The 19113-nt window shown below is 45.1% G+C and overlaps 1 protein-coding gene across 1 annotated transcript in view; it reads right to left on the minus strand.

Annotated features, from left to right (window-relative positions):
• Positions 1-19113, minus strand: part of slc35f1 (solute carrier family 35 member F1) — a 64737-nt gene that overhangs the window by 27903 nt on the left and 17721 nt on the right. Inside the window, exons 2-5 of the mRNA XM_034162394.1 lie at positions 15127-15302; positions 7471-7598; positions 6680-6839; positions 6163-6319 (exon numbers count right to left, since the gene is read on the minus strand). Of these exons, the coding sequence (XP_034018285.1) occupies positions 6163-6319; positions 6680-6839; positions 7471-7598; positions 15127-15302 (621 nt within the window). The remainder of the gene's footprint in view (positions 1-6162; positions 6320-6679; positions 6840-7470; positions 7599-15126; positions 15303-19113) is intronic.

The following is a 19113-nucleotide window of genomic DNA, read 5'->3' on the forward strand; positions in this document are numbered from 1 at the left end:
TAAGCAGTTGTTTTAATACAAAGTCATTCCAGTAATACCCAAAGATCCTCGACATCTTAGGTCGCTTCTTAGACTCCATGGGCCTGAATTAGTCAAAGTTTTAATGTGCAAAAACAGGTGCAAACACCACTGCACTTGCAAATACGCCTGCATGCTGAGTTGCTAACCATGCACAATGAAGACTGCATCTGTCAAAGATGAAAATAACATTTCGTCAATATCTTACGTTTGCCTTTATGAATATACAATTTGGCGATACTCCACCTAAGTGCACAAACTTCTGGGAGGGAACATGTAAATAGGTGAGGTTTGCACATGCAACATGATTTAACAATGTCTAAAGGAAATGTAGTGGGTGATGATTGCATCTATATTTTACAACTTTGAAAACTTGGCGTTAAATTGTTGTGCTCGACAGACTGCTGCCCCAGCAGCACACCTCTGCCTCCTCATACACAGAATAAAAACAAAATCATTGGGCATATTTAAAGATTTTAATGGATTACTTCATGTTCATTTCTTTCAGAATAAATGTCCCTGTATGTAACAGATAGAGCAGAGTACATTTTGGTGCAATTCATGATAATTACAGTCATTAAGAGCAGTTACAGTCACAAATAAACACACACATCTCAGGGTATGTGTGGGATGATGTATGCACTGTGCACACAGCCAGATGCCTGTGCATTTCGCCACTTTGCACAACAACCTTTGCAAGAGAAATGGCTGTGCTTTATCCCTCACAGACTCCTAGCTGTGTGTGTGCTCTATGTGGGATGATGCACGTTCATCTGTAAGTGTTGCATGTGCATTCTGCAGTGTGCATCAATAATAAAAGTGGTGCATTCAAAAAATATCTAACTTATGGCTGCGAAAAATACAATTACTCACCTGGGGGTCTGAAATTATAATCCCCTTCGAATTAGTCTTCTTGGGACTGCACACTCTTCTCCAAGCTGTTCTGCCATTGCTGGAAGCATTTCTGGAAGGCCTCTTTTGTAAAGGTGTCCAGCCACCCTCAACTCAAATGGAGTCCCTTTTAGTGATGTTTTGCTCTTCGGGAACAGCCAATAATCAAAGGGAGCTATGTCAAGACAGTAGGGAGCCTGAATCATAACTGTTGTGTATGGCCAGAAAAGCCTGACTCAGCTGAGCAGAAGGGGTGGATGCATTGTCACGATGGAGCAGTCACTTTTTCACACCCCACAGATCCAGTCACTTGCAGCACACAGCATCACAAAGGCAACATAGAACCTCCTGATAATACTCTTAATGTTTTGGCCTTCTGGTGTGTACTGCCCCCACCCCACAGGAGTCAAAGAAAAGGTCAATATGACTTTGCCCTTGTTGCGCACTTGGTGTGCTTTCTTTGACATCGGCGATTGTGGATGTTCCCACTGCAATGGCTGAAATTTGGTTTCCGGGTCGTACCTGTAAACCCATGTCACATCACCATTGATGACGGTGTTCAAGAAGTCAGGGTCACTGTTTGTGCATTCCAGCATCTCCTGTAAGACTTCCAGACACAGGCGCATGTGCTCCGTGGTTACTAGCTTCAGCATGAATTTTGCTAACACTCTCCGCATGCCCAAATCCTCCATCAAAATGGAATATACAGAATCTATGCTTGTCCCAACCTCCCCACAAGGTCTTAGATGGTGAAAGTCTGTATTCTGTCAATCATTTCATCATTTTGGCTTGTGGATAACCTACCAGAACATATGTCACTCTCCACTGATGTGCGCCCATTTCTGAAGCAGCTATACCACATTTTATTTCCATTATACTCATGACATCATCATCAAAAGCCTGCTGAATCTTGCAAATGGTTTCCACTTGGGCATCACCAAACATTAGGCAAAATGTGATGGATAGCCTCTGCTCAAGTCGTTCTGTCATCTTGTAGCAAAAGAGAATCAGACAGCTGGCACAGTACATGTGTTCACTCTAAGGCCATCTGCTAGTGACTGTTGTGCTGTGCGGGTAGGAAAAAATTCACGCATGCACAAGAAGGTTCCGTACACCTCCCTACCAAACGGCACTCAAATGCTTCTTTGGTTTCTGTGGTATAAAATAAGCTTGGATACTTTTTGAATGCACCTCGTGTACTGCTATATTAAAGTACCGAGTTATCTTCCATGTATATTTGATTTGGATAAAGAAAAGCCTTGCACCTGCACACTGTAACTTAAATGACTAATTTAATTTCATGTTGCACTTACATCCATTAATACGCACAAAATCCTCATTCACATATTGCTGTCTACGTTACTTTACTGACTGTTATCAATTGTGCATTTACTCTTCATAAATCCCTTGCAGAGCTGTCTCTACTCCAACATGTGAAAGTTTGGACCGCCCATGCAATTTAGTACTCATTATGAGGAATCTTATGTTATGATTAGAGGTTTGGGTGGAACCGAACCACTGCAGCTAATGGACCCAAATGCAGGGAGCTGGACACAGAGAAGACTACAAAGAAATATATATTTATTTATAATAAATAAAGGTGCTGCGCTGGGGTGCCTGCAGTGTGGAGAGATGGCCCGCCTCTTTGCGGTGAAATGAGGGAGCTGCAGGATCCCGAGCCATTCTTCAATGGTAATATCAACTAAGGTTTCAGTGTTCAGGACCAGGTGGAATGCTTGCCTCAGAGAGCAGGAACTATGGGGAATAAAGACACAGTGTGAGTGAATGCACTCGTAGTGCTGGAGCCTCAAAACAGTCACAGTTCATAAAAGGTTTAGCACAAGTTGTTTCAGAGGTCGGGAAATAAAGTTAAAGTGTAATAAAGTGAGTTAAAGGAAATAAAGTGATAAGTTGTATCCAAAGGTCAGAGGTCAAGTGCTGCATGTTGTGACGCAGTTCCAATTAAGCAGGACTTGATACAGCTGGGTTCTCAATTGTTTGATATCAGAATTCATGCGGTTCTGAGGAAGAGTTCATGGAACAGGTCTTTATCATAGCACAGTCACAAAGAGGAATGAGTGAGAACGGAATCTCACTGAGACGAGGAGGAACTTAACTGGCATATCTGAGGTGCACTCTGCACCAAGAGCCGAGGAGTTCCAAAGGGATGTTGCTGTGCAGGTAGTCAGAATCAGGATCCAGGTCTGCTTGGGAGCTGTACCGGAATCGTCTGGAACATCAGGAAAAGACAGTTTGCTCTAATATGGGAATTAGAGGGGAAGCCAGATTACCTGAGCTTTTGCTGCGGGATGCTTCAGCGTCTTAAGTGCAGAGCTGGAAGACACAGCCAAGGTCACAGAGTGGCACTGAGGTTTGATCCTCTTGGAGACTGCCTGGATCATCAAAGGTGGCACTGGAAGCTGGTAAGATAACCACACCTCCTGCCCGGGTTGGTAATCAGGGGCTGGGGTTCTCCTCTGGGCTGCACGGTGGCGGGTCCGATCTTGTGTCTCCTTGAGCACTGTCTGAGCTTGTTTCCAAATCTGGCGGCATTGTTGCAGGTGGTCTTGAACTGAAGGGACCAAAAGTTCCTCTTTTTGCTCTGGGAAGAGCGGGGCTGGTATCTGATCGAGGCCTCAAATCGTGACAGACTAGTAGCAGATGATACCTGACTATTGTGGGCATATTCAACCCAGAGGAAGATATGAGCTCCAGTCAGAGCAATGGTCAGCGGAGACACACTGGAGGACATTCTCAAGGTCTTGGTTGGATCTTTCTGTCTGTCCATTTGTTTTGGGATGGAATCCGGACGACAAGCTGACCGAGGCCCCCAGGGTATCACAGGCGTATTTCAATTCAATTTATTCAATTTATTTCATTTATATAGCGCCAAATCACAACAAGGTCGCCCCAAGGCGCTTCACACAAGTAAGGTCTATTTCCACACCTGAGATGTGAATTGTGGTCCTCTGTCGGACACAATGTCCTGGGGAATACCATGAAGCCGGACAACATGGTGAACCAGGAGGTCAGCAGTCTCCTGGGCTGAAGGCAGTTTCTCCAGGGGCACAAAGTGCACGGCTTTAGAAAAGCAGTCCACCACAGTGAGGACTACAGTCTTGCCTAGGGAGGCCAGGAGTCCAGTCACAAAATCGATTCCAATATGAGACTATGGGTGGTCTAGAAGTGGATGCGGTTGAAGCATATCGGCACTTGCCCCAGGGACAGACTGTACAGGCTTGGATGAAACTTCGTACATCATCACCATAACACTGGTAAAACAAACAGAGTTAAAACCAGACTCTGAGGGAAATCCTGACATCTTAGCCATGAAAACATTGAACTGTGTAGGAGCCAGAACACATCCCTAAGGATCTGTCCCTTCTCCATCCATCTATCCATTTTCTATACTCACTTACTCCAATTAAGGGTCACAGGGGAGGGGGGGGGGCTGCAGTGGGGTACACTCTGGAGAGGATGCCCATCTATCACAGGGCCACATGTAGAAAATACATTCACACCCGCATGCACACCTATGGTCAATTTAAAGTTTCCAATTCACCTAACCCACTGGCAGATGTAAGGGGGGGGGGGGGGGGGGGGGGGTGTTGTTAGGGGGTTTAAACTGAGCTGTGCCAAAAATTAAATAGCTATGTTACAACCAAATAATGATGTGCTACGTTGTCCATTGACCTCCACATTAGAGATATTACAAGGCCTGCTTTCTTCCACCTGCGAAACATAGTGAAGATCTGTCGCGTCCTGTCTATGGCTGATGCAGGGACTCTGATCCAGGCATTTGATTCTTCTAGATTGGACGACTGCAATGTTCTATTTTCTGGTTTACCGTGGTCCAGCATTAGGGGTCTCTAATTGGTTCAAAATGTTGTTGCCAGACATTTGACAGGAAGCAAAAGGTTTGACCACATTACACCCATTTTGGCATCTCATCACTGGCTTCCTGTCTGTGTGAAGTCAGATTTTAAGGTTCTGCTATTAACCTATAAGATTATTCACAAACTAGCACCTCCCTACTTAGCTCACCAAATTAAACCTTACGTACCGGCCCAGGCTCTGGGTTCTCAGGGTACAGGACTACTTTGTGTCCCTAGGGTGAATAAAAAGTCTGTGGGTCACAGAGCTTTCTCTTATCGTGCTCCATGCATTCATTCTCCCTCTCGTATGGCTTACAGGTCTCGGCTTCAACTTCATGTAAATTCTGGGTCTGTTAGTGAAGCTTAGGGCAAGTGGCCGGCAATTACTTCAGTATTTTATCTGCTTTCCTGTCAATTTACTGCTGATGAATTATACCTTAGGTGTGGTTTTTTCCAGCTGACTGATTCTGCTCTTTTTCTGTCTGTCCAAGGTGCGGCGGGCATTGCACGGGATCGGGGTTTGCGGACAATGGGATACTGGATTAACTGCGAGATGCCATGCCTGAAGCTGATGCAGAAGATGTTTTGATTTCCTGTTTTCTGTTTCTTCAGCTTTGTAAAAACCTTGTGACTGTTAGAATGGCCTAAGCAGAGGGTCGCCCCAATGAGTCTGGTCTGTTTGAGGTTTGTTCCCCAATTTCATCAGAGGGAGTTTTTCCTTACCACTGTTGCCTGTGTGCTTGCTCTAGGGGTTGGTAAGGTTAGACCTTAATTGTGTGAAGCGCCTTGAGGCAGCTTTGTTGTGATTTGGTGCTATATAAAATGAAATAAATTGAAATTGAATTGTTAGTGTAGAACCTGACCATTATGCAGAGTATAAAACAATAATGTGACATTTGATGCCAGAAACTGAAGATATTTTTTTATGTATCACCCATCTCAACTTGTTAAGAAAATGATAGTAATTCCTTGTTTCAAATGTCCAAAATGCATGCTTGATTTGCCTGAGATTGCAGGAAAATGCACCCTTAATTTCAAAATTTTCCGGGGGGTGCCCCCCACACCCCACGAGTCAACCCCCCCACTAAGAAACCTAGATCGGCCCCTGAAACCTGCATAATGTCTTTGGATGTGGGAGGAAGCCAGAGCACCTGGAGAGAATCCATGCGAGCACGTGGAGAACATGCAAACTCCACACAGAAAGGACCCTGGTGGGAAGTGATCCCACAACCTTCTTGCTGTGAGTCAACAATGCTAACCACTAAGCCACCGCGCTGCCTGCCCCTTCTCCAGTTACACAGAAACAAATTATCATTAATACAAATACATAAAAAATATGACAAGAACACTGAAGGACATGTGTACTGCATAAACTCACAGCTGGATGCCGCTGAAGAAGGATCCAAAAAGCCCCATCATGCCAAGGAACTCCACACGGCTCAGGTTCTTAACGATATACTCCTCACAGACATTAGAGATCCCATACAGTGTTGCTCCAGCCAGAACCAGCAAATCACCAAACATCTTCTGCTCTCCTAATGGGTCAGGCACCCAAAAAGAGACAGCCAGAAAAATAAAACTGCAAAAATGACAGGAACATTTTTAGGACTCCATGTCCATTAATTCAGGCCTTATGGGACCAAACTGAGTCTCTTGGTCCACAATATGGTCTGGAATCCCAAAGTATTCTGCTGAAGACCACACAGGTCCCAAAATGACTCACTTAGGCTCATGCAGGTACTAATGGGCCAGATGGCCCACAGGACTGGACCAGTGATGACTCACTGAAAATTAATCACAGTTTGTACCTGTTGTTCCACTTGAACAAAATGAATCTTTATGTTGACATTATCAATGTGTCATCCACAGACGTGTATGTGTGCACATAGACTCACCAAGACCCTGTTGGCGGCCAAGGAGGGTGTCAGCCCCCACCATGCAGCCAGTACCCAGCAAGCAAAGTCCAGTTCCAACAAAGTGCACAGCCTTGTACCTCACCAACAGAAAGAACCAGGACAGCAGCAGGACCACTGGTACGATGAAACAATCCAACAGCTGATTGGAAACAAGAAAATGAACACAATGTCAGGTCAAAGCTTCAGCACTTTGGTCCCAGTAGCAGACTGGTGGCTGGTCTACTGCGTTAAGGTGTGTCAAAGGTTCCTCTCAAAATCAAAGGCAACTTAAAGACTTTCAGCCACACTTTGAAATACTGATTTAAATCTTTGTTTGTCCCCTGCCAAAGAGGCTAGGTGGTTCTGATGAACCCAAGCCATTTTTGTACCTCCTGTTCTTTCCAGTCTTTCTTTACTCTGTCCATCCACCTTCAGTCTCTCTTCTGTCACTTCCTTGTACTTCCATTCTCATCTTGTTTTTATGTACATTATCATATCTCATGTCCAAACCACCTCAACCTGCTTTCCTGGATTTTCTTAGAGATTTCTCCTGCTTTGTAGTTGCTCTGATTTTTTTAGTCTGTCCAGCTTGAGAACTCCACACATCCATCTCAGCATTTATTTATTTTCCTGCACTCCCTTCTGAACCCCATACATGACACATGGTTCTTGATGGAGCAGACTTTTGTAAGAACTAGAATATTGTTATCTGAATCCATGAACAGAAATGTGTGATGTGACCTGCATATAGTGTGAAACAGTCTCAAGTCTATCGATGGACATGGACTGACCTGTACGCTGGAAACGGTGGTGTACTGGTATGCTCTCAGGACAAGATAATTAGCCTCAATGTCAATCAAACCAAGAATCATGTATTTCCACCATCGCTGCTTTAAGATGGCTAACAGGTTTTCTTCGCCTGGCGGAAAGGACAGAGAAATCCATGACCAAAAAAAAAGAAAATACATGTCCACTTAATGAACAGTTTCATTGTTTTTGGTAAGTGTTGTTATAAACATCTTTGGCCCCTTCACACATAACATGAATGAGGCTGAATGGCGCACAAAGGAGGATTTGAATGGCAGTAGTGAAAAATCGGAGCCGCACTCGAATGCCCCATACAGTAGTTAGCACAACCATTCCGCCACAGCACATGTACTCCAGATTTGCGATGCGCTTGGGTTGGAAACCCAACTGAACGCTGTCAAGATGATGTCGTACTGCCATCTGACTGTGGTCGGAACATTCATACAGCATGTCGTACACAGGTCGGACTGTTCTGGGCTGCATGAAATGATCGGGCACATCGAAACCTGGACAACTGTGGTGAATGAGTCAGCCTTCATACCAACAGCTAAATGAGGGCAAATGGCCATTCGACCCATGCTTGGCCAGAATCGAGGTGCCGCCCATGAACTTCCAACAGCAGTTGCAGGGCACTTAGAAAATGCGGGCCCATTTGAGCGGCCAGCACGAATGTAGTGCCCAGGACACCACCAGGCTCGAACGGCAGCCAGAATGCAGTACAATTGGTGTGTAGGATGGCTGTCATGTGCATGATGGAACTGCTGACAGCTGTGGAACACCCATGATGGTATATCCAGCATGTCCCGCTGGAGGTGGAATCACCAGCCAGCAGTGTCCCCACACCACCACAAAAGATATGAAAATAAAAACCCAGCTGTGTGTCACAGCACCAGCGCATGATCCGACTGGACAGCCACGCCACGTGACACAAAACCGTTGATGATGACGGAACAAGCACACCCACCAAGGCAATCAAATGATGCAAGTGTACGCGGGTGCACCGAAGCAGTCAGATGATCACAGGTGCATTCACCAAGGTGATCATATCGCACCTGACCACTGTGTCATCGCAATTCAAAGCTGGAGAACACATATCGTGCCATGAAGAACATCACCTCTCAACATGCCACTGTGATGCATGTGTCAGCAGGCTCTCATGACATGACATTATCCCAGCGAACTTTAGCCAGATTTAGAGATTATATAGTTGTAGGCATTAACTCTGCCCGAAAACCAACATTTGCAGATTCTGACATCATCTTACCTGTTGCTGTGGGAACAGGCCCACTGACAGCATGAGCACTGCTGGATGACCCCTGCCTGTGGTATAACTGCCTTCATGGACTTCTCATCAAATACATATTCTTTTGTTATTATGTCATGTTGTTTTGAAATCCTGTTTTCTGTTTCTTCAGCTTTGTTGGTAAAGTTAGACCTTACTTGGGTGAAGTGCCTTGAGGCAGCTTTGGAGCTATATAAATTAAATAAATTGAAATGAACAAAGGACTGACAGGTGTGGCAAATTATAAACAGCTGGAGAGTTACACAGGAAGAAAGTTGACTCAAACAATAACAGTCAGATACCAAAATACTAAGATGATAAAAATAAACACAATAAAACCGGACTACAATGACTACAGGGCCTAAACAGTGGATAGTAAAATATCTAAAGACAGGAGAGGGTGAAACAACCAAACAGGCCTCACAGACAGTAGGACACAGACAACACTAACACCCCCATCACACATAGCAAGAATGTGCAGGAACCAGGCCGACACGGCACATATAGTCATAATCCAGACGCAGTCGGGAGGGAAAGAGGTGTGGTCATCCATGTCAGAACGCAGCCAGACTGCCTCATGCACATGTGTGGGATGTAGCCAAAACATATTTCATACAACAGTCAGATGACAGACTGCTGTCAGACGGCACCGACATTGGAGCTGTCACTCACCCACGCAATCAAATCTCTGTTTGTCCTCACATTCCCAGGGCTAAACTGACCTCTCTTCAGGAGGAGGGTGCGTGTCTCACATAACAGAGTGTGCGCGTGTGTACGTGCATAGAACAAGTGATCCAAACAGCATGCGAGTGTGTGGCCAGATGAAATGCTCACTCAGCTGCATGCATGTGTTCATAATGGCTGAACGAGCCGCTGCATGCGTGTATGTCTGTATGCGTAGAACAGGTGATCAAAGAAGCGTGTGAATGTGTGGCCGAAATGTTCGCTCAGCTGCAAGCATGTGTGTTCATAATGGCTGTACGAGCCGCTCTGCATGCACAAGTGGGGTTCACGTGTGAGCACAGGAGCTGTCCATCCAGAGAGAGCACCAAAAAGCTGACAACTGTCAGTGATCGCCTGCTGTTGTACAGTCCGGTGAAAAATCCCTTTAGGTGTTTGATCCGTATATACTTACATTGCTAGATTTTATTTGTCCAGTGAAGTATATATAACTGCATTTTCTGCTACTAATTCTTGTGGTTATCTTTCAGAAACAACCAGAATAAATCATCCGGTCTGTATGATTAAAATGTATATGTTTTTTACCTGATTCTGTTATGCTGACATTTGTGTAACAGGATGAAGTTTCTGCCATAATCGTAAAACTACTGCACGCTAGCCTGCTGACATACAAGATATATGTTATGGCTAAGGATAATCCCGCAAAGTGTGTTCATGCCCACACAGAGTTGTTTTGCATATTCTCATGGGAACAATGGAGGAAGCCTGAAGCATGTGGCCGTGACCTGTCCTGTACAGGCCAGTCAGGGACGGGTGTGGTAAAGACACTCAAGGGAAGTGACGTGCTACAAACCTCTCCTTCCGAGCTAGCACTGCCACACAACACGAGGGGAGGAGAATTCCCAGAAGCAGGCGGTTCTCACCAACCTTTTGGACCAATGAGAAGATGTGAAAATGCCACAAGAATAGATGAATCATTGTTAGAGGAGGTTTTAAAGTGGATCATAGATAGCATGGGGCACTCTTCTTCTTATCTCCTGCTGAGAGCTAAGGCTACATCAGGGCTGAGAACAGTATCCACAGAGCTCTGTGTAAGACTTATAAGTGATTTTACTACTTAGTGTTGTTTTAAATAAAACTGTTCTGAATGGTAAATCAGGCAGGGTGCAATCTGAACAGACTTTTTTGTCTCATGACTGTTTTTGTCTCCACCTTCTCTGGGATCAACGGACATGCGGTGACTGGTGGATGAGGTCGGGGTCTTGGGAGGCCAGTCTCCAACAACTTGGTAACCCCCGACGTGATCCTGGGTGAAGGTGAAGAGAGTGACCGTCAGTTATATTTGTCACTGTCCGAAGGTCCGAGGGGACTACGCGACAACACTGAATTCCTCCAGACATCAAACTGGGTGCCCAACTGAAGGTAAGCACAGCTTTTTTATAAATTGTGCATGTTGATGTCACTGTGGTATATCTTAAGCGTGTGACATTGAGACGCTCGTTGCACCAAATGGGAAGGTTTGGGTCACTGCAGTCGGAGATTGTGAGGTCAAGGACCTCGCATTGTCTGAGACCGAGATTGGCTGTGCGGTTTTCCGAAATTAACTAACAAAAATCGTGATTGTAGGATATGTAAATAGATGGTCTGTAGGTTGATGAACGGTTGAACATCATCCCTCAGCACAGAAAGCAGAACTGAAAGCATTAGAAATAGCATTGAGAGAGGCCAAACACCAAAATGTGAACATTTACACTGACTCTGCATATGCCCATGGTGTAGTGCACTATGAGCTAGCGAAATGGTACAGAACTGATTTCCTGACAGCAGCTGGACAACCAGTAAAACACTAAGACTTAGTGACAGCTATTGCAGAAGCTCTAATGGGATCTGTGAATGTTGCAGTAATAAAATGTAAAGGACACAGCAAGGATCAACATCATATGCTCCAGGCAGGGAATGAGGCAGCTGACCAAGCCGCAAAACAAGCGGCAGGATGGCAGGGAGAACTTATCATGCCTCTGTTAGAGGAAACATATGAGACTGACTTACCAAAACTAGCCCGAGAGGACTTGGACACCCTACAGGAACAGGCAGGGGTATATGAGCAAAATCAGTGGATAACTCATGGAGCATACAAAAAAGGATGGACTGTGGAGATCGGGAGATGAAAGTGCAGTTTTATCAGCAGGATTAGCACACATGGTGATTTTGGAGGTGCATGGACAGGCTCATGTGTCTAAACAACAAACCTTGAATAATCTGACAGCATGGTGGCATCCTTATCTGAAAGATATGATAAAAGAACAATTGGATACCTGTGAAACCTGTCAACAATTGAACCCAAAACCCACCATGTCCGCAGTCTCCAACACCGACTGGACTCCATAACTGCTGCTGAACTGTGCTAGCAGTGTGCCAACTTCCCCCATGTGCGCAACATTCTTCAGACGCAGCTAGCAAAACTTTTTCTTTCTCTTTTTTTAATTCTCTTTTGTGTGGCCATTTTACATGATACGCATGACAACTGTAGTTGGATTATTGGTGCAAGACGGCACTTCACATGGGATTTATTTATGCCAGAGGTGGATTATGCATTTGTCATCTGATGGATTTTGCCAGCACACAGTGCAGCCTGGTGAAAGGGACTTCACCAGTTGTCTGCACTGCTCCTGGGCCGTACCGAAGGGGAGTTGCATGTATATTTATGTTGTCATGGGCTGGGCAAACATTTCCACATCATACCTTCTACAGACTTAGGAGGTGAACATGTAATAATACGTGTATTACAGCGGTGACATCCCGTTCAGCTGCGTTGCGGGGTGCTGCACGAGCCTCTGACACACGCAGAGTGCCACATACATGTTATCAGATATCAACATTTCCTTTACCCTCTCTGGCCAGGATCCAGTGGAGGTGGACATAAGTAGCACAAGATGCCAGCAGGCTTTGCTGTGACCGATCCATCTCAAAGCTCAATCAACCGCGATTGGACTGTTTCAAATGCTGTTATAATGCTGTCAGAATAGGTAGATTGAGATCAGATGACACAAAAACTGCACATAAACCACCGTCAGATGTGCATCCCATCTCGATGGCGCCAAGTGTTTTGAACATGTGCAACACAGTGGGGAAAGCCGATCGACTGGGACCAAATATGTAGACTTCTCAGAGACTGCCGTCCATCTGTCTTCAGACCGCACCTCGATACTTCCCGATTGTGGCTGGATGTGTCATTCTGATGCCAATCGGCCTCAATCGGCGTATGTGTGATGGGGGTTTACGAATCGTCACCAGGCGAATCATGGGACATGGATCAATACAGATAAACCCACAGATGCAAAACCCAAAGACAGACACAAGATGGAGGCAGACAAACAACCCACAAGGAGGACACATGACAGAGACACAGAAGGACCCACCTAGAATACAGCTAGAGCCACGGACAGCAAACAATGAACACAAGTGAAACCACAGTAACAGTAACCAAGCAGAACTAAATATAATCCCGCAAACAAAATTCGCCCTGAGATGCTGAAATCTCTGGATGTTGTTCAGCTGCCGTGGCTAACATGCCTATACAATGTTGCATGGAAGTCGGGACAGATTGGCAAGCTGAGGTGGTGGTCTCCATCTTTAAAAAAGGGGACCGGAGAGTGTGTTCCAGTTATAGAGGAATTACACTTCTCAGCCTCCCTGGTGAAGCCTGTGCCAGGGTACTATAGAGGAGACTTACACTGTGAGTCTAAATGTGCAGTTTTGCTTTATTGGGGGGCGGGGGATAAGAAAACCGGTCAGTATCTGGTGTGACCACCATTTGCCTCACACAGTGCAACACATCTCCTTCGCATAGAGTTGATCAGAGCAGCCAAATGACATCTGTGGCATTGTGCTGTGTGATAAAACTATAAAACTAAACATTTGAGAGTAGCCTTTTATTGTGGCCAGCCAGATTTAGACAGATTTGTGAACAATATTTGAGAGAAATAGGTCTTTTGACTATATAGAAAATGTTTTAGATCTTTGAGTTCAACTCATGAAAATGGGAGCAAAAACAAAGTGATGCGTTTATATTTTGTTTAGTATATATATATTTAAAACCGAACTGAAAACTGAAGTTGATCCTGATCTATCATCCAGCAGGTAGCAGACATGTCTATGGGATATTACAAAGGTAAAACAAAGTTGTTAGTTATTGTTGATATTATACGAGGTCTGTTAGAAAACTATCCAACCTTTTTATTCTTTGCAAAAACCATATGGATTTGAATCACGTGTGATTGCATCAGCCAAGGTTGAACCTTCGTGCGCATGCGTGAGTTTTTTCATGCCTGTCGGTTGTGTCATTCGCCTGTGAGCACGCTTTGTGGGAGGAGTGGTCCAGCCCCCTCAGCGGATTTTCATTGTCAGGAAAATGGCTGAGCGACTGCCGCTTTGCTGCATCAAAATCTTTTCAGAAACTGTGAGAGACAGCCAGGTGGAAACAATTCGGAAAATTCAGATGGCTTTCGGTGAAGATCTTATGGGCATCATATAGATTAAGGAGCATTACAAACGGATTAAAGACGGCCCACAGCGGCGGAGGGCGCGCCGCACTTCGAACGGCCATCGACAGGCTGAAACGACCAGATCATTTCCAAAGTGAAGGCTGTGTTGATCCGGGACGTCGTCTGACTACCAGAGAAATGGCAAGAGAGGTGGACATAGCATTTTTTCGGCACATTACACTGTTACAGGAGATTTTGTAATGAAAGATGTGCAGCGGAATTCGCACGTCAGGACGGAGCCGCGTAATGGCGCAGAACAAAAAGCACCTCCGTGTTGGAAGTCTCACGGGACATGCCCAGCTCTTCCACCATTTGGAAGATTCAGATGGCTTTGGGTGGCTTTTCAGTCGAGTGAGTATCCGAGAAATTGTCCAAGAGCTGGACATGCCACAACATGTCCTGTGAGACCAACACGGAGGTGCTTTCGTTCCGCGCCAGTAGCGGCTCCGTGGCGAATTCCTCCGCTCCTGTTTTCATGACAAAATCTCCTTTAACAGTGGAATGTGCCGGAAAAGTGCTATGTCCACCTTTTCTGCCATTTCTCTGATAGTCAGACGACGTCCCGGATCAACACAGCATTCAGTTTGGAAATGATCTGGTCGTTTCAGCCTGTCGATCGCCGCTCGGAGCGCAGCGCGCCCTCCGCCATTGTGCGCCGTCTTTAAACCGGCTGTAACACTCCTTAATCTGTGTGATATCCATAAAATAGTCACTGAAAGCCATCTGAATTTTCCGAATGGTGTCTACCTGGCTGTCTCTCACAGTTTCTGGAAAAATTTAATGCAGCGCTGCTCCAGCTGTTAAGACATTTTCCTCACAATGAAAATCCGACGAGGGGGGAGGACCAGTGCTCACTCAAAGCCTGCTCACAGGCGAATGACGCAACCGACAGGCGTGAAAAAACTCACGCATGTGCACGAAGGTTCAAGCTTGGCTGATGTAATCACACGTGATTCAAATCCATAAGGTTATTGCAAAAAATAAAAAGGTCGGATACTTTTCTAACAGACCTCGTACATACAGTTATTGTTAATGTTAATTAAAATCACCAATAATGGTAAGCGGTTCTACAACAGTAAGTGTCCAAACTAAAAAAGTGGATATAAAGAATAAAAATAAATAAATAACAGTACCTTGTCTGACAGCCAGTGTAGTGGTGTATACCAGGAACAGCAGAATGTAGTTTAGGAAGCTCTGGAACAGCGGCGTGTTGGCGTGGAATTCATCAGTGAGATATTTGCTGGTCAGACCGATGGCACAGATTAAGAGAGACACGATCTGTCCCAAGGCCAGCGTCACCAGCAGGTCCCTGTGGACCATCAGAACATCAACATTTAGTGCTGAGGTTTGGGTTTCTAGAACCACGAGTTCCAGAAACCCTACCTGACTGACTGTGCTGAAGTTTGGGGCAACAATTATAAAACTACATTGCAACCATTATTCAGTCAACAAAAAAGAGCATTAAGAACAATTCATAATGCAGGTTATTGTGACCACACCAACCCATTGTTCATTAAATCTCAAATATTAAAACTTCATGATATGATTTTGTTCAAGACTGTTCATTTAACGTACAAAGTGAAAAATAAACAAGTGCCCTTTAGAATTCAAAAATTATTTGCTGAGAGAGAGTGAAATATAATTTACAGAGCTTGTATCATTTTAAAATTGCTGGCGCTCAGACGACCAGGAAAGGTTTCTGTGTCTCCATGTGTGGCCCTAGACTATGGAATAACCTGACGGATGAGCTCAAATGATGTCCAAATATCAATCAGTTTAAAAATCAATATACGCTCAACAAAAATATAAACACAACACTTTTGGTTTTGCTCCCATTTGTATGAGATGAACTCAAAGATCTAAAACTATTTCCACATACACAATATCACCATTTCCCTCAAATATTGTTCACAAACCAGTCTAAATCTGTGATAGTGAGCACTTCTCCTTTGCTGAGATAATCCATCCCACCTCACAGGTGTGCCATATCAAGATGCTGATTAGACACCATGATTAGTGTGCACAATTGTGCCTTAGACTGCCCACAATAAAGGCCACTCTGAAAGGTGCAGTTTTATCACACAGCACAATGCCACAGATGTCGCAAGATTTGAGGGAGCGTGCAATTGGCATGCTGACAGCAGGAATGTCAACCAGAGCTGTTGCTCGTGTATTGAATGTTCATTTCTCTACCATAAGCCGTCTCCAAAGGCGTTTCAGAGAATTTGGCAGTACATCCAACCAGCCTCACAACCGCAGACCACGTGTAACCACACCAGTCCAGGACGTCCACATCCAGCATGTTCACCTCCAAGATCATCTGAGACCAGCCACTCGGACAGCTGCTGAAACAATCAGTTTGCATAACCAAAGAATTTCTGCACAAACTGTCAGAAACCGTCTCAGGGAAGCTCATCTGCATGCTCGTCGTCCTCATCGGGGTCTCGACCTGACTCCAGTTCGTCGTCGTAACCGATTTGAGTGGGCAAATGCTCACATTCGCTGGCGTTTGGCACGTTGGAGAGGTGTTCTCTTCACGGATGAATCCCGGTTCACACTGTTCAGGGCAGATGGCAGACAGCGTGTGTGGTGTCGTGTGGGTGAGCGGTTTTCTGATGTCAATGTTGTGGATCGAGTGGCCCATGGTGGCGGTGGGGTTATGGTATGGGCAGGCATCTGTTATGGACGAAGAACACAGGTGCATTTTATTGATGGCATTTTGAATGCACAGAGATACCGTGACGAGATCCTGAGGCCCATTGTTGTGCCATACATCCAAGAACATCACCTCATGTTGCAGCAGGATAATGCACTGCCCCATGTTGCAAGGATCTGTACACAATTCTTGGAAGCTGAAAATGTCCCAGTTCTTGCATGGCCGGCATAGTCACTGGACATGTCACCCATTGAGCATGTTTGGGATGCTCTGGACCGGCGTATACGACAGCGTGTACCAGTTCCTGCCAATATCCAGCAACTTCGCACAGCCATTGAAGAGGAGTGGACCAACATTCCACAGGCCACAATTGACAACCTGATCAACTCTATGCGAAGGAGATGTGTTGCACTGCATGAGGCAAATGGTGGTCACACCAGATACTGACTGGTATCTCCCCCAATAAAACAAAACTGCACCTTTCAGAGTGGCCTTTTATTGTGGGCAGTCTAAGGCACACCTGTGCACTAATCATGGTGTCTAATCAGCATCTTGATATGGCACACCTGTGAGGTGGGATGGATTATCTCAGCAAAGCAGAAGTGCTCACTATCACAGATTTAGACTGGTTTGTGAACAATATTTGAGGGAAATGGTGATATTGTGTATGTGGAAAAAGTTTTAGATCTTTGAGTTCATCTCATACAAAATGGGAGCAAAACCAAAAGTGTTGCGTTTATATTTTTGTTGAGTGTAAATTTGTATATTTGTTCGGTAGCATTCGGATTGTGTCCTTTAAGCTGAAGAGATTGAAGTGGTTGAAAAAGGGAATAGATGGGTTTTTTTTACTTCCCCCCACTCCTTTTGGACTAGATAATTTTATATTTGGTTAAAGGGGTAGGCATTAATAAGCTTTGCTTCTGCCTATACCCTTTCAGGCACACAGATGCATTGCTAATCCATTTTCTTTCTTCGTTGTAAGTTTTTTGTTCTTGTTTCAGACTGTGTCAGCTGAATAAATTCATCCAATCATGATGTCCCATCATACACACACTTCCAAAAATCCACAAGGACTTGTTAAATCCTCTGGACCACCCGGTCGGGTCGTTGCCTACTCAGTTTGTCAAATCATACAAAGGTTTTACCATCATATTTCAAAGAAATAGTAGCTGAAAGACTAATGTGGATTCTAAAGACCGACTGCAGATGTCTCTACACTGTACCTCAGACATCGGTACCCCAGTCTGCAATCTGGGGATACAGAATCATCTGTACTCCAGACCACAGACCTGTCTGTATTCCACACTGCAGGCCCGTGTGTACCCCAAACAGCAGACTCATCTGTACTCCCGATTCCCTGGCAAGCTTATACAATGTTGCATGGATGTCGGGGACAGTACCTCTGGACTGAGAAACTGGGTGGTGTTCCCCATCTTTTAAAAATTGGACTGGAGAGAGTGTTCCAATTATAGAGGAATCACATGTTGTGGTACTGCCTCCCTTGCTGTCTCACTAACTCAATGCAACTGTTTTGCTGCACAGCTACTGCTGCCTAGGCAATCACAGCACCACCTACTTAAGACACTCTCCACTGAAGGTCTGTGCGCATCTGTATTCATTGCCTTGTGGTTGATCTTTCCAGCACTTTTTGATTCAGACTCCTTGGTTTTAGAAACTTTGGCTTTGTGAATCCTCATCCCTGTCTGCCTCAGTGCTTGACCTTTGACCCTGTGGTGTGACCTTGAGATCTGCTCATTCTTTTGGTGTTGCCTGGCTTTGTTTGGATTCCACAGTTCTGACCTTTGGCCTGATATCAAGTGCCATACCCTGGTAGCTGAACTAAGTGAGTCACTCTATCTTTAAATACAGTTGCAGTGAAGAAGATTATTGTTGATTGTGAAACTACTCATCATCCTGCACAGTGGTGAGGAGGAGTAACACTGCTGTGTTTGCCACCCAGTTTATGTGGGCCTCTGAATTTGTCATCTGCGGTAACTATTTCCTGTGTCTTCCTGAAAGCGTGTTTCAGGCCCCAACCCTCACCTTTTCCCAACCGCTGCCTGCACATTTCCACAGTCCTTCCAAATCTGTTGATAAATCCATTTGACCTCAGTTGCTTGTGTTCTGTGTGCTGACTTGGGGCTGTCCTTTGTGTAACCCTAACAGCACAGTCTAGACCATAGGTGTCAAAATGATACCAGAAAGGGCCAAGAGGGTTCAGGTTTTCAGGGTTCAGGTGATTTCACTGATGAACTCTTCCCATCTGCTCAAAGTGATGTTCATCAGTGAAATCACCTGCTGGAGTTGGTGGTTACAAAGAAAACCTGCACCCTCTTGGCCCTTTCTGGAATCAGTTTGACACCTATGGTCTAGACAATAAGAACACCTCAGACACAGACATAGTCCTGAAGGCCGTAGCCAATCAGGGAGCCTTGGTGGGGCAACATGAACAATCCATCAGGGA

Source organism: Thalassophryne amazonica, chromosome 21 (genome assembly GCF_902500255.1).
Source record: "Thalassophryne amazonica chromosome 21, fThaAma1.1, whole genome shotgun sequence".
NCBI lineage: Eukaryota > Metazoa > Chordata > Actinopteri > Batrachoidiformes > Batrachoididae > Thalassophryne > Thalassophryne amazonica.